At 49.4% G+C, this 13264-nt stretch overlaps 3 protein-coding genes across 3 annotated transcripts; 2 read left to right on the top strand and 1 right to left on the bottom strand.

The window, feature by feature from the left end:
• Positions 1 to 1333: 1333 nt before the first annotated feature.
• Positions 1334 to 1767, top strand: ANOM_001019 (uncharacterized protein; the record flags this gene model as incomplete). Its single annotated transcript, XM_015546277.1, has 2 exons — positions 1334 to 1519; positions 1645 to 1767. 2 exons carry the CDS (start codon positions 1334 to 1336, stop codon positions 1765 to 1767), a joined length of 309 nt encoding a protein of 102 aa, XP_015411344.1.
• Positions 1768 to 2038: 271 nt separating this feature from the next.
• On the bottom strand, positions 2039 to 6713 carry ANOM_001018 (uncharacterized protein; the record flags this gene model as incomplete). Its single annotated transcript, XM_015546276.1, has 4 exons — positions 2039 to 3235; positions 3349 to 3670; positions 4139 to 4903; positions 4963 to 6713. 4 exons carry the CDS (start codon positions 6711 to 6713, stop codon positions 2039 to 2041), a joined length of 4035 nt encoding a protein of 1344 aa, XP_015411345.1.
• Positions 6714 to 8524: 1811 nt separating this feature from the next.
• ANOM_001017 (uncharacterized protein) lies at positions 8525 to 12997 on the top strand (the record flags this gene model as incomplete). Its single annotated transcript, XM_015546275.1, has 7 exons — positions 8525 to 9178; positions 9373 to 10036; positions 10109 to 11373; positions 11430 to 11555; positions 11608 to 11810; positions 11867 to 12162; positions 12222 to 12997. The coding sequence occupies 7 exons, from the start codon at positions 8525 to 8527 to the stop codon at positions 12995 to 12997; spliced, it is 3984 nt and encodes a 1327-aa protein (XP_015411340.1).
• Between the last annotated feature and the right edge of the window lie 267 nt (positions 12998 to 13264).

The raw sequence follows: 13264 nt of genomic DNA, 5'->3' as shown, positions 1-13264 counted from the left end.
ACGCCGGCAGGACAAGGCCACTGTAACCGTCTGCCACCTGAACATCTATCCCGGCGCGACGCCATGTTCCCCTCCTATGAACCCATTCCTGATATATGCTTCGGGGAATAAGCCAAAACCACGGATGACTATATCAAAACGAGCTATAAAAGAGCGTTGCAGGTGCCCTGGCCGATTGTGTCCAAATGGAGTACGTTACATCTATATTTCTTGGCAAACACATCCCTCCAGAAGTATGACCGATCATTTCCGTTCAGTTGAAGCTAATTGTATGTATGTATGTATGTATGTATGTATGTGCTATACCTTTCTAGACCGGCTACTCAAGATGCACCACTACTACTGCACACATCACCACATCGAAGCGAGCTTACGTTGGATAGCTACCACGGATATCAATTGGGTTGGGGCTGACTGCATATCGCCCGAAACCTAGAGGATCTTGAGGTAGAAGTGGCACGAGACTGGTGGAGCTGTCATTCACTGGATAAGAGCATTGTGCGTCTTACTGGGCTGTCAAAGGGGGGTCTTTAATTTGAGTTATCCTGATGGGAGCCATTTGTGGAAACACACCCCCGGGCATGTATGAAACATTAGCATGTACTCTAGCCCAAGAATGCCGTCTGCAGAGAAGGCTGAAACAAACCCCTTTGTGCAACCCCTCAGTTGAAGAATGTGCCACCCGGTTATAAATAGCACCCATGTTCTACAGCAGAAGTGATAGTGATAGTGAGTACTTTCTGAGTAAGAAATGTAAGATATCGCGTTGAAAACAAGGGCGTGATGCAAATAGGTCTAGTGGATGCTATATATAGATTGAATCCACCACCCAAAAAACCCCCCCCGGCGAGGGATGGTTCAGGGTAAAAATCCCAAAGTTCCCCTCGGATTAGGTGACAGTCAGAAGTAGGATCAAAAAGCATAGACTAGTCCGATATTAATTTAAAATCATGGCGGATGTTCTGCAAACGGCCCTGTTAACCTTCCGCTGCACAATGTCCAATATTAAATATTTAATAAATATCGAAGAAAAAAATAAGATAGAATGAAATAAAAGACTCCCATTCTTCAAGTTCATTCCCTTTGCCACGTAATCGCCCATTCTCCTCAGGTGATTGATGCCTATTTCCATCTATACACAGCCTCAATACTTGACGCCCCAAACATGCATGACCCTCACTGATTGAACTGCCCTTCCACCACCAATTCGATTCATCAGCCAACCAACCTCGCCTTCATAAGCGGAGAACTAACGACGACAACCTACACAAATCAATAAACTTCAGAAAAAGAAAAGAAAGAAAGAAAGAAGGGGAAAAGAAAAGGGCAAAAAATGACATCCACTACTTCCACAACGACAACCAAAAAGAACAAGAATACTCCAGCAGAAACAGCTCTGGACCTCAGCGCCAACTTCGCCAACAACCGCAAAGGCGCCGTGGGCTATGACCACGAGGTCTACCTCCAATTAACGGCGGGGAGGAACGCTGAGAAGACGCCGAATCAGGTGTATAGGGAGGTAGGTCGATTGCTTTTTTTTTTGCCCTTGTCTTTTTCCCTTTCTATTCTTCTCCGAAGGCAGGATGCTATCATCTACGATATGACATGTCCCCTCATGGATTGAAATTGTGTTTTCTTGAATAGGAACGTGTTCGGCAGAGGACTACGAGGGCTTTGGATCCGGCGATTTTGGATCCGCAGGGGGAACCTGGGCCTGTGGATTTTGAGTGTGCGGAGCACGAAGGGGTGAAGGAGCGGTTGAGGTAATTCGATTCGGGCTTCTGCATTGCATTACTGCTGCTTCTTCTAAAGGGGTTGCTGCGATTGGTTTATGGTATCTGCAAGGAAGATAAAGCTATCATGCCGGGTTGTAAGCTACGACAACGTAAACTGTTATGGAACAGTGGCAGAGTGACCGTGAAAAGGAGTACCGGGTAGAGGGAATAGATCGAAGCTGACAAGAGGGGGCGCAAATAAGAAAGAAAAAAAAATAAATAAATCACTCGTTCATGTCACATCAAGTATATCATCCACGCACTCATCGTGTTGCAATACTCTCCCGTGGGGCGGACGCTTCGTGATTCTCATCTAAATCACCTTCCATCTCCGCGACAAACCTCTCCCATGTATTCAACACTCCTTGGTAGAAGTCAATATGCTTCTCGGCCAGCGCGCCGAGAGTGTCCCGGAATTCAGCCGCCTTGATCCGTTCGAAATCCGCAACTTCACGGACAACCTCTTCATCGAACATCTCTGACGTGGTCTTAGCAGATTCTACTTCGCGAGTCAGCTCGTCGATGCGCAGCTCTAATTTCCGGACCCGCTCCCGGCGTGACTGCTCATGGTCGACACCACGCATATCTTCCATCTTGGAGCGGATGAAGGACGCAGGCGATGAGGTCAGGGGGTTAGAGGCATAGTAGGATGATGGGTTGGTAGCGAGCGAATCGCGCTCGCTCACGGCTTTGTTGCGGTAGTCCACTAAGGCTTCAAAGTCGAGTTGCTTCTGCTCACGGGTTTTCAGAAGTGCCTTAAGAGACACGATGTAGGCCTCCATATCCCGGAGGGAGCCAAGGTAGTTCTGATCCGTGTGGTCTTTGAGACCTTTAAGCCCGCGTCCCGTCTCTTCCACCGACGCCGCGAATACCTGTAGGGGAACTTCAACATTCGGCTCCAGAGACACCAGTTTGCGGAATTGCGTCGCGAGGTCATTGTAGTCGGTCTCCAAATCGGACTCGCGCCGAGCGACCCTGGCGACGATCTTCTCTACGTGATTGAGGTCTTCATCCAATTTATCTGCCTTCTCCCGAACCTCAATGAACCGGCGATCGGGCTTGTGGACTTTTGTAAACGCATTTACGAAAGTATCGGTAAAGTTGTCAAAAATCCCTGGGGTGCCGGTGGTGTCCGTCGGATTGGTGGATGTGCGAGAGGTGTGAAGCCGCATATGCGCATTCCAGTCGGGAGATTCTAAAAAGATAGCAAGCAAAGGAGCCCGGCGGAGCACCGGATGCAATGCCAAGCGTTTTAGGAATCGATGTAGCGACCAGGCACGTCGTGTAGTAAATTCGGGTCCGAACCGATCCCCTCGCACGTATTCCATCTTATGCTTGTCTGGTAGAGGTGGGACCGCGCAGGCAGGATACTCACGATAGAGCGTCTTATATAAAAAGAAGAAATCCGTAAAGCGTCTGCGCACTGCAAATTCTGACCTCTGGAAGGACTTGAAATCGGTCTGCGATGCCCCTTTGGTCAGTACAGTGAACTGTTTGCTGGGCAACCGAGGATGGATCTCCGGTCTGCCATGGAAAAGCCGGAGCCAACTCCCGGGGAAACAGGGCAACTCACTTGTGTTGTAACCAAGTAAGAGATATATGCGTCTTTGGTACCGTCGTTCTCTTTCAGTGGTGAATCCACCCGACATTCCAACACCCCATCTCCGATACCTGCTAGGTCGACCGCATCCGCCAGTGGCCCAGCTTGTGGGTTTTCGTGAGCTGAGCTCATTCTCCGTTTGCCATTGGCATCGTGACTGATTGCAGGCGACTCTTCGGCATCAGTGCCCGAAGTGGTTGGACGAGAGATATCGCTCTCTGGTTCGTGTCTCCAAGAGACATTGTCAAAGTCATCGTGCTGATCCATCGAGGGGTTGCCGTTAGGGAAGCGGCAACTTAGCACCGGTAATTGTACAAGCCAAAAGAGACTCGTAAACAATTTATATCACTGGAGAGACTCGATAGAGAGGAACTCGGGATATGAGGAGTTATGGCTGATGGTCGTAGATCGATAAATGAGAGGTTGAGAAGTTGCGGAGGCAGCAGTGGAGCAGTCAATTGGAGAAGCGGCCGCACAGCGTCATCGGCCCAAGCGCCAAGACTAGCTTATCCAGCAACTTCCTACGTAGTATCAACCCCCATCCACTTTTTAGCGCGCGTTGCAACAGTTACGATGGCCTGACTCCGTATGTATGTCCTTTATGCGTCTATTTTGTCAAGTAAGTCAAAGTTATATACAGCAGCCTTCGTTCAACATCAATAATCCACAAGATCCGTAACGCATCCCATCTGGTATACCCGAAACGCGCCGCAAGAGGACCATTATGGGATAGAAGTAAATGCAAGTCTAGTCCAATCTATACTATGACCGAGCATGGTCACCACTTGTGCTCCCTCGCCGTTCGCGCTCCTCACTGAGGCCATGATCCCGATAAGGTTCATCCTCATCGTCGCTAAACAAAGGCTCTTCGTCACTTTCCCCAGCGAAGGCATTGTAAAGCTCACCTCCCCGGCGTTGTGTACGACCCGAACGCCCGTTCATAGCCTGCGTTTCATCCTCATCTTCTATCATTTCGAAATCGTAGTCATCACGAGGATCATTACGCTGGCGCTTTCGTCGCTGTACTTGGAAGTAGACCCCAAGTCCAATACAGAACACAATGATCGAACCGATCGCAGCGTAAATCCAAGCCTGAGTCCGTTTAGACGCACCGAACGTGGGGAAGAAGGAAGGCAAAAAGCTATCCGCAGAGGAGGTAGTAGAAGGTGATTCCGTAGAAACGGGTTTCGTCGGGGTGGGAAGTTCAGATGTCTCTTGAGCAGGAGCCTCTGAAGGCGTCGTTGGTTGCGCGGATGGCTTTGCGTTCACAGGACGATCAACGGGATCAGTTGGGACAGATGGGTCTTCAGTCTTGGTTGGGACACGATCAACGCTAGTGGTAGCAACAATGGCATCTTCAATCGAATGGTCATCATCGTGCTCATCGGGCATAGGATGAAGGGGCTGGCTGGAGCCGTCAATGGAAAGTCCCCAGAGGTTGAGCCGCCAATCGATGAATTCTCCACTATGATCATTGACATTGGTATCCTTAACAATGACCGTCCACTTTCCAACACCGGACTCACCCCTAAATGGAAATGTTAGAGGGCCGAGTAAGAGAACTAAAGCACGGGGTCAACTACATACCAATGGGCCACAGTCATGAATGTCCAATCGTCATAGCCAGCCTTTGCATTATCTGACCGTCGCGCTGTACTCAGATGGCTGACGATACCCTCGGGGCTGCGCAACTCCACGCTGATATCGCCTCGGCGAGTGTGATTTACATTCATGGTCACAGTGACATGTTCCAACTTCTCGACATTGGCCTGGTACATCATATCCTTGGTAACTTCGTATGAGCTGGCAAGTCCCTGGTCACCTTGTGGGATTTCATGCTTCACCCGCAGCCACGGTGAGTGGAACCACGCCTGTGGTTTCACCAGCTCCCACGTCTTGGCCAGCTGGACCAGTGAATACGCGTCGACTTTCCCAAAACCCCAGTCATGGCTAAACTTCTTCCCCATCTTGGTAGTCTGCCAGCTCCCGTCGTCTTCGTGGACGGGAACTGCGGTCTCTATCATCAGGTACTGGGCGTCTCGCCAAGTAAGTTCCGGTCGGGCACTAAGAGCAAGGGCTATAGTACCCGCAGCTAGCGGACCTGCGGCAGAAGTTCCGCCGTGAAGTGAATAGCATTTATCAGTTCCGACGTCGGTGGTATGAATCGCGTCACTCGAGCCACTGCTATAAGCGACGACCAACTGGGCAGAGCATGATTCCGAGTAGCTGGGATGTTTACCCTCTCGATCAATAGCACCGACGGTAATGCTGTAAATGCTGTTCGTGTAACCATCGAAATTGCAGTTGTCATCATACCCTGCACCATTTCCAGCTGCAAAAACGAAGATAGAGCCTTTGCCTCCTCGGCCATTCTGGATGCCATTGACCATAGCTCGTTTGATAAGAATCCCTGGCGCCTCCATCGTGGCGCCATCATCCGGAGGGCCCCAAGAGCATGAATAAATATCATTGCGCTGAAAGCCAAAGTTGATGGCAGCGGCCTCATCTGCATCGTCAATGGGTGCGGATAAGATCCGAATTCCCGCAACTTGGCTGTCGTATGCAACGCCTATTCCACAAACATCGTTCCTAGCTGCTCCGATTTCACCAGCGCATCTTGTGCCATGCCTGTCATCACCAAGTCGCGGTCTGGGCTCCGGTACATGGTCGTTAAAATCGTAGGAGCCCTCAGCAAAGTAGTTCGGTTTGAGGTCATTGCTGTACATGTCTAGCCCGTCATCGACCACAGCCGTGATGACACCTTTTCCCGTGATACCTTCTAGCCAGACGTCCGAAACATTGAGGTCATGGCCGACTTGGACAGTATTGTAGAGATGCCACTGTCCGCCAAAGATGGGATCTGCAATCCCAAGTGAAGAGGCTATCCGTTTCTGAGCTTGGGCAGCTACGGGGTCCTCTTCTTTCACAGACGCCCTCGACACCACGTCTGCTGGAGGAGCCCTTTTTACTAGTCGCTGCTTCGGGGCTAACTTTTGAGACCAGAGTATACCGCTCAAATCTCTTTCCCTCGTATCCAATGTGTTGCCACGTCCTTCTCCGGCACGACTTGACCGTTTCCTGATACGTGCATGTTCGAGGAGCGCATCGAGGTCTGCACCGTTCTCCTTGGGTATAGAGAAGGTATGGTGTTGTGTGAGTTCCCCTACTTGGCCCTCGTGGCGTGCTCCGAGGCGCTGGGCGATCTCGTCTGGGGAAGTGGAGTCGTCAAGATGAAGAGCAAAGAAATCGCGCGTCTCGTAGGAGCGTCGAGGATGGGCTGATGCCGTCGCAGCGCTAAAAAGGCCGAGCGCTATCGTTGCACTTTCGGAAAGCCGCATTATGGGAGCAGCGTGAATCGAGATAGGCCCCTATCGGTAGTAGGGTGAGATGAGGACAAATAAGATAGTTGCCATCAATAAGAACAGTACCAGACTCTTCAGTAGATGGCTTGCGATGCAGTAAGCAACTTCAGGGAAAAGAATGCTATAGAGACAAGAAATAATGAATATACACAGCAAGGGGGGTATGAAATGGTTATGTATTCAATGAGCACTGCTCGGTGAAGTTGTTGCGGAGGCGGAGTTCGAGAATGGTGTTCACTTCGGGGAAACAGCGGAGCCTTCTGCCTTAGGCGACGAATCCATTGTTTAACTTTACATGATCTCCACTCCCTTAATTTTTAGTGCTCAGGCAGCATTCATCCAATGTTAAATATTGATTAGACGACATAGTCGAGAACATTATAGCCCCATATTTCAGCATTTCGGTTAGATGCACATTCTTGCCATATTTTAAAACGGACTGTATCTTTCTTATCAGCAGCTGAATCTCCACTCCTTACAGTGAAAACCCCTCAGACTTCCTGTGAAGGGATGACATAAAAAGTACTCCGTATACGAGGCTGTATCTAAACATGGACGGGAGCCAGTTACTAAGAACCTAGAGAAAGAGTTCAAAGAACTATTCAGCCCTGTTTTAGTGATCTCTATTCTTATTGTAACTTTTTACCCCGTCTATATTGCCTGTACAATAAGAATGAGATGACGAATACATACAATAGACTAATCAGCATTGTGAGAAAATTGAAATATGCTGCTCAAAAGAACCTACGTAATATCCATACGATACCCCCTTCGATGTGCTCTGTAATTTTCAAAATACCCTGACAGTCAGAGTTCCTTTGTATATCAACAGCTCAGCCCATTCACAACCATCAACTAGTAGTTGCTGCAAGAGGTACAGAGCAGTAATAAATCTACGGTCGATGTTGAAATAAGATTACTGGCCACTCCGCCAATTGGAGGATTTAGACGAAACATCCCATGATTGACTACTCAACAACAAGAATGCCATGATCTTCTTTACAATATTACTAAAACTGACGAGGTTAATACTCACACAGTGCATCCATGATTTGTCTACTGACCAGCGGGTGTGTTGCAACATAACTACAGCACTGCCACTATGAACTACTTGTGATACACGGTTTACTGGCACAGTACAATGGAGTTTTTTCGTCATCTTTTCTACCCAGGCACCCTTCCACGCCCCTAGTCTGGTTTTTCCTTCCGATTACGATTACAAGTTAAGTTCTTTTCTTAGAAAGGGGGACAAAATGGGCCAGTCGTGGTGCCTGGCGGGAACATGTTTAATGCAGGATGACTGACGAGTCAGCCCCGCATGGAAGATGCTGTGCTTGCCAGCCACCGACTTAATTCTCATTAGCCAGCACAATGAGATTAATTCGCTACTCCAATATAATCCTGTTGATTTTTCTGTCATCTCATGAATTTTTTTCATTCTTTCCGCCCCCTGGTCGAAATTGCGGTATTCAATCCTCTTACCTTCTTCTCATACCGTGCAAATCCATCATTGTTACAATCAATATACATCGCTTGTATACTACTCCGCAACTTCCAGCTCTGCAAATTAAGCGATGATCTATTCTTTCAGTGCCATCACCATGTATTAACACGAGCTGGTTTGGCCAAATCATCTGCTACTGTCACAAATTTGGATACGAATTGATTTTTTTTACGATCTTTATTGGTGTCGCTAATCTTTCTATTCCCCGCGCATTTGATTTTACCAGTGATAAAGTACAGAAGCTTTCTGGGCAGTGTCGTAAAGGATCCGAAAGCTTGGAAGAATGGCTGCAGCTAGTTCCCAGAGGCCGACTAATGGAGGCTCGATACCTCCCCAATCTGTCCCTCTGAATGGTGTACCACGCGCTCCATCGCACAGACGGCAGCAGTCTCACGGCATGACACCCAACGCATTGGATTACGAAACTGATAGTGATCAGACTTACGGATCCATCGATGTCCCACAGACTCGATCGAAACCTCACAAGAATAACCCTGCTGTGGTTCATGGTCATCAAACTTCTCGCTCGTTCTCCGCAAGGACGAAAGGTTTGTCCCGCGAAGGGCATCCAAACTGGAGGGAAAAGCCATTACCACCAGAGCCATATATCTCACCTGATGAGTACGCCACTTCACGGGGCAGCATGACTGAGTCTAGACTTTCTATGTCAAGTTCGGTGAAGCGGGATGATTCTCATATGGCACCACCACCTGGAGACAGTCACCAAACGCCGCTAAGTCGCTCTAACACGGTACGCTCCACGGCAGAGCAAAAGCATGATTGGGCGGCAGATCGGTCACCTCTTCAAAAGCTTGAAGTGGCACTGACTGGAATCAGCAAAGAAGAGAAGCGAGCGCGAGTCTTAGAAGCTGAGATGAGGGTGAAAGAGCGGATAGCACGTCAGCAAGCTGAAAACAACAATCGCACAGCGGTTCCAGTGCAATCTAACCAAGATAATGTACCACGAGATACTTCGAGCCCTCTGACGGAAGTTTCTCAGCGGACAGATCCTGAGCAGCCAGCTTTACCGCGTCAAAGACCGGCTCAAGGTCCTTCAGACAGAGCAAAACCCCCCACGCGCGAACGGCCTCGGTACAACATCCAGTGCCATTGCCCGCTAACGCGCCACAGTCTGCAAGAGGCTACCCCCAGAATACAGGAGTTGTCAGGACTGGCAATGCTCCTAGACGGTCTGTGTCCGTGAGCCACCCAGCAGGAAATGACGTTATGGGCTCGCAATCAATTAAACCAAACATGCCACGAGGGGTTAGCGGTCCTTACACTGCAGATACTTCCCAGGACCACCGGTATCCTGATCCTACTGCAGGAAAAACCCAATATCTGAGCCCTGCGGCGTCCGGGGCTAGACCAGTGCCGCAAGCTATACGAAGGAAAGAGGCCCCCACAGCGACTATTGGGCCCCAGCAAGCGGACCTGAAGGCCTACCCGACTGGGACTGGATCTACTGATAATGCTATGCCTGAACACTCCGATTCGAGTCGACAGCCAGGCGGGAATGCCGCAATGACATCTCAAAGTTTTGAGAGCGAACCTGCGTCACAGCCTAAACCCAAGCGGCAGACTGTTTCATTTGATGTCCCACCTCCAACTCCTCCACCTTTGTCGGAGTGGAAAACAGCACCAGTGGCAAGACTGGGTGCTTCTGACTTTGACTACCAGAATTTCGATGTCGATAAAAGTAAGGCGTGGTGGGAAGGTGGCGGAAGCAACAACCGCAGAAAGAGTAGGGCGCTGCCAATCAACTACCAGAGGCCACCAAACACTAAGCCATCGGGTAGGTCCTGCCCTTTGATATGCTCACCCAAGATTACAGATTCCCGGAACTGATACTAAGTGTGACATATAGTGAACAAGCGCTTCCAGCCACATCTGTTCCTTAAATGTGGTCCTTTACTCCGATACGGAGGGTTGAAGCGGGTGCGAATAGATGGACCCAATGGGGCATTCGATAAGGAGACTTGGAGAGGGAGTGTGTTGATTGTGACAAGGGATTCTCTCTCTTCATATGAGCCACCACCTACTTTAAGATTATTTCCTCAACCAATGGATCTGCTACCTCCTCCTCCGACTGAACTGAATGGAGAGGATTCTGAACTAGCCCCTGAGTATGTGGACCCGACAGCTGGACTTATGAAATTGGGGCGAGATGGTCGGCCTCTCTATGTTAAGCCAGTAGATCATACAGAAGAACAGCTGGACCTCTCTTGCATTGAAAATGACGATGGCATCTATGAGATGTCACCAAGCATCATTGACTACAGCACTGAGGGTATCAAGCAACCAATCCCTGCTAACAGAGTCCATTCTATGGATGGAGAAATTGCTGGATTCTATAAGGAGGTTGCAGGGGCCCGCCTCTACGCCGACCCAGGAAGAGATATCACTTTCTGGAGGTTTAATATTGAGATTGAATTAGGAAATACCCAGCAGCGGATTGCATATCGCCTCAACCAAGGGCCGGCTCTGGGATTCTGGGTGCCTGCTAGGGGACAGTCGATGAACATAATGTACCACACATGTAACGGCTTTGCCCCCGGCGTCGACTCTAACAAACTCTGTGGTCCAGACCCTCTGTGGCGAGACGTGCTCAATGAGCATCAGACTCGCCCATTCCATGTCATGATTGGTGGAGGAGACCAGATATTCAACGACAGGATTACAGTAGAATCATCCTTTTTCCAGGAATGGGTCAAGATGAAAGATATCCATGAGAAGTACGACACGCCGCTAAACATGGAGTTCAAAGCGGAATTGGAAAGTTCTTTTCTTGAGCACTATTCACGGTGGTTTTCACAGGGGCTTTACTCCCTTGCAAACTCGCAAATACCCATGGTTAACCTCTGGAATGACCATGAGATCATCGAAGGCTTCGGATCTTACCCCGATGAGTTCATGAGCACGCCCGTGATCTCAGGGCTTGGCAACATAGCATTCAAATACTACTTGCTATTCCAGCACCACAGCGTTCCGGAAGAGACCGAAGCAGATGAGCCTAGTTGGCTGCTTGGGGCTCTTCCTGGACCGTACATCAACCACCGAAGCCGCAATCTGTTCATGTCTCTAGGTGGTGGGGTGTCTCTCCTCGGCCTAGACTGCCGGACTGAACGCATGGTAAGACCACGGAACCTGCTTAGCAGCAGAAAAGCAGTGCTAACAGTATATTCTAGAACGACGAAGTGCTCAGCGAACAAACTTCTGATTTGATCTGGGACAGATGCCATCGTGAAATTGTCCGGGGCGAGACGAAGCACTTGCTAGTGCTGCTGAGTATTCCGGTTGCATATCCTAGGGTGGTATGTTACGAGCGCTATGATTCCAATTCTTTCCCTTCTAACCTTCTCACAGGCGATGGTGAAAAATATTCTAAACAGCCGGAAATCGCTCGGCAAAGCCGGGATTTTTGGCGGTTTTGTAAACAAGACAGGGGGCAAAATTGAAATCTTCGATGACCACTGGACTGCTAAGCACCACAAGTCCGAACGCCAATACTTGATCGAAGATCTTCAGGACTTGGCAGCAGACAAATCCGTCCGTGTGACCATTTTAAGGTAAGAAACTGTATTCTGCCATCCTCTAGGGCGGAACTAACAAACATCTTTTGTAGCGGCGATGTGCATTTGGCTGCCATTGGCCAATTATACTCGAACCCAAAATTGAACTTGCCTAAGGACAAAGACTATCGATACATGCCCAACATCATTTCCTCAGCTATTGCAGATATTCCCGAGACGGAGATGGTGTCAGACACGCTCAACAAACGGAATCGAGTTCACCATCTAGATACTAATACAGACGAAGACATGATCCCCATATTTACACATGATGTGAATAATAAGCCACGGAATAACAAACGGTTGCTACCACGCCGAAACTGGTGCTCCATCCGTGCGTATCAGCCAGGTCGGTTCTAGTCTCATTGGCTTATTGGCGCTTTTTTGTACGTTGCTAACTAGGCACAGGCTTTACACCACAGACCACACCGGAACCTGAATCGTCGCCGGTGGAGGAGCCTCGACCGGGCAAGTTGCAAAGGACACTGTCCTTGACGCGCGGAGACAGACCCCAGGGTAGCGGCGGCCTGTTACGCCGACTCTCGGGGCGTGGACGGCCACCGACTAAGGACTTTAACCTTGGAGGGAACCCAGTTGGGAGGCGTATGAGTATGGATGGCCCATTTCCTCCTGCGGAGACAGGCGATAGCTACTTTCCACCGCCCGCAAATTCCCGCCCAGCCCCATTCCTTCGACGGCCTACGAATCTGAGCCAGAAGGCATCTAAGAAGGCTGCAAAGCAGGGGGACGATGGGGTTGGCGCCTTCGTTAATTTAGAAGGGGGGTTGGCTATATCCTTGAACTTGGAATTAAACCCGAAAGACCCGTCTGGTATTACGACTCCATACAAGCTGCTCGTGCCGATGCTGCGGTACGAAGGGGATGAGTATGACCCCCCTGCGGCACCAGTTGCGAAGGGCTGGAAGCGGTGGTTGAGTGTACGGAGGAATAAAAGAGAAAAGCAGAATGTGGAGGACACCGAAGCTGAAGAAGGTTTCAGCGATGAGGACGAGGATGAGTACGACCAGCGCGAGAATTATGGACGCTCAGCGGGACGCGAACATGACTATGTTGCTGGTAGAGACGCGCCTCCGGAGACATTAGTTCCGGTTGCTAGTCCAGGCGAACTAGAGCACGATGGTGTTGCCGAAACCTCGAGAAGGAGGAAGTGGTTTGGCCGATGAGCTGATTGATAGCGGAGCGCGAAGCGCGAAGCTATTATTTTATATGATTTGATCTGATACGTTTATGACGATTGATGATGATGATGCTGACGATGACAATTATAATGATAATGAATGTAAGATCTATGAACTATTATTTGTATACAGTGGATACCCTCTGAATGTGATTGTGATGAGTCCTGTGCCTCGATTCTTGTTATCAGGTTCGAATATTGGGCTTTCAGATTCTGGATTCTGCCTGAATGCAGAGATTCCGGCGATTGATCC

Source organism: Aspergillus nomiae (assembly GCF_001204775.2).
Source record: "Aspergillus nomiae NRRL 13137 chromosome Unknown contig00014, whole genome shotgun sequence".
NCBI lineage: Eukaryota > Fungi > Ascomycota > Eurotiomycetes > Eurotiales > Aspergillaceae > Aspergillus > Aspergillus nomiae.
Note: the sequence above shows the minus strand (reverse complement) of the source record. Positions and strands in the feature narration are given on the sequence as shown.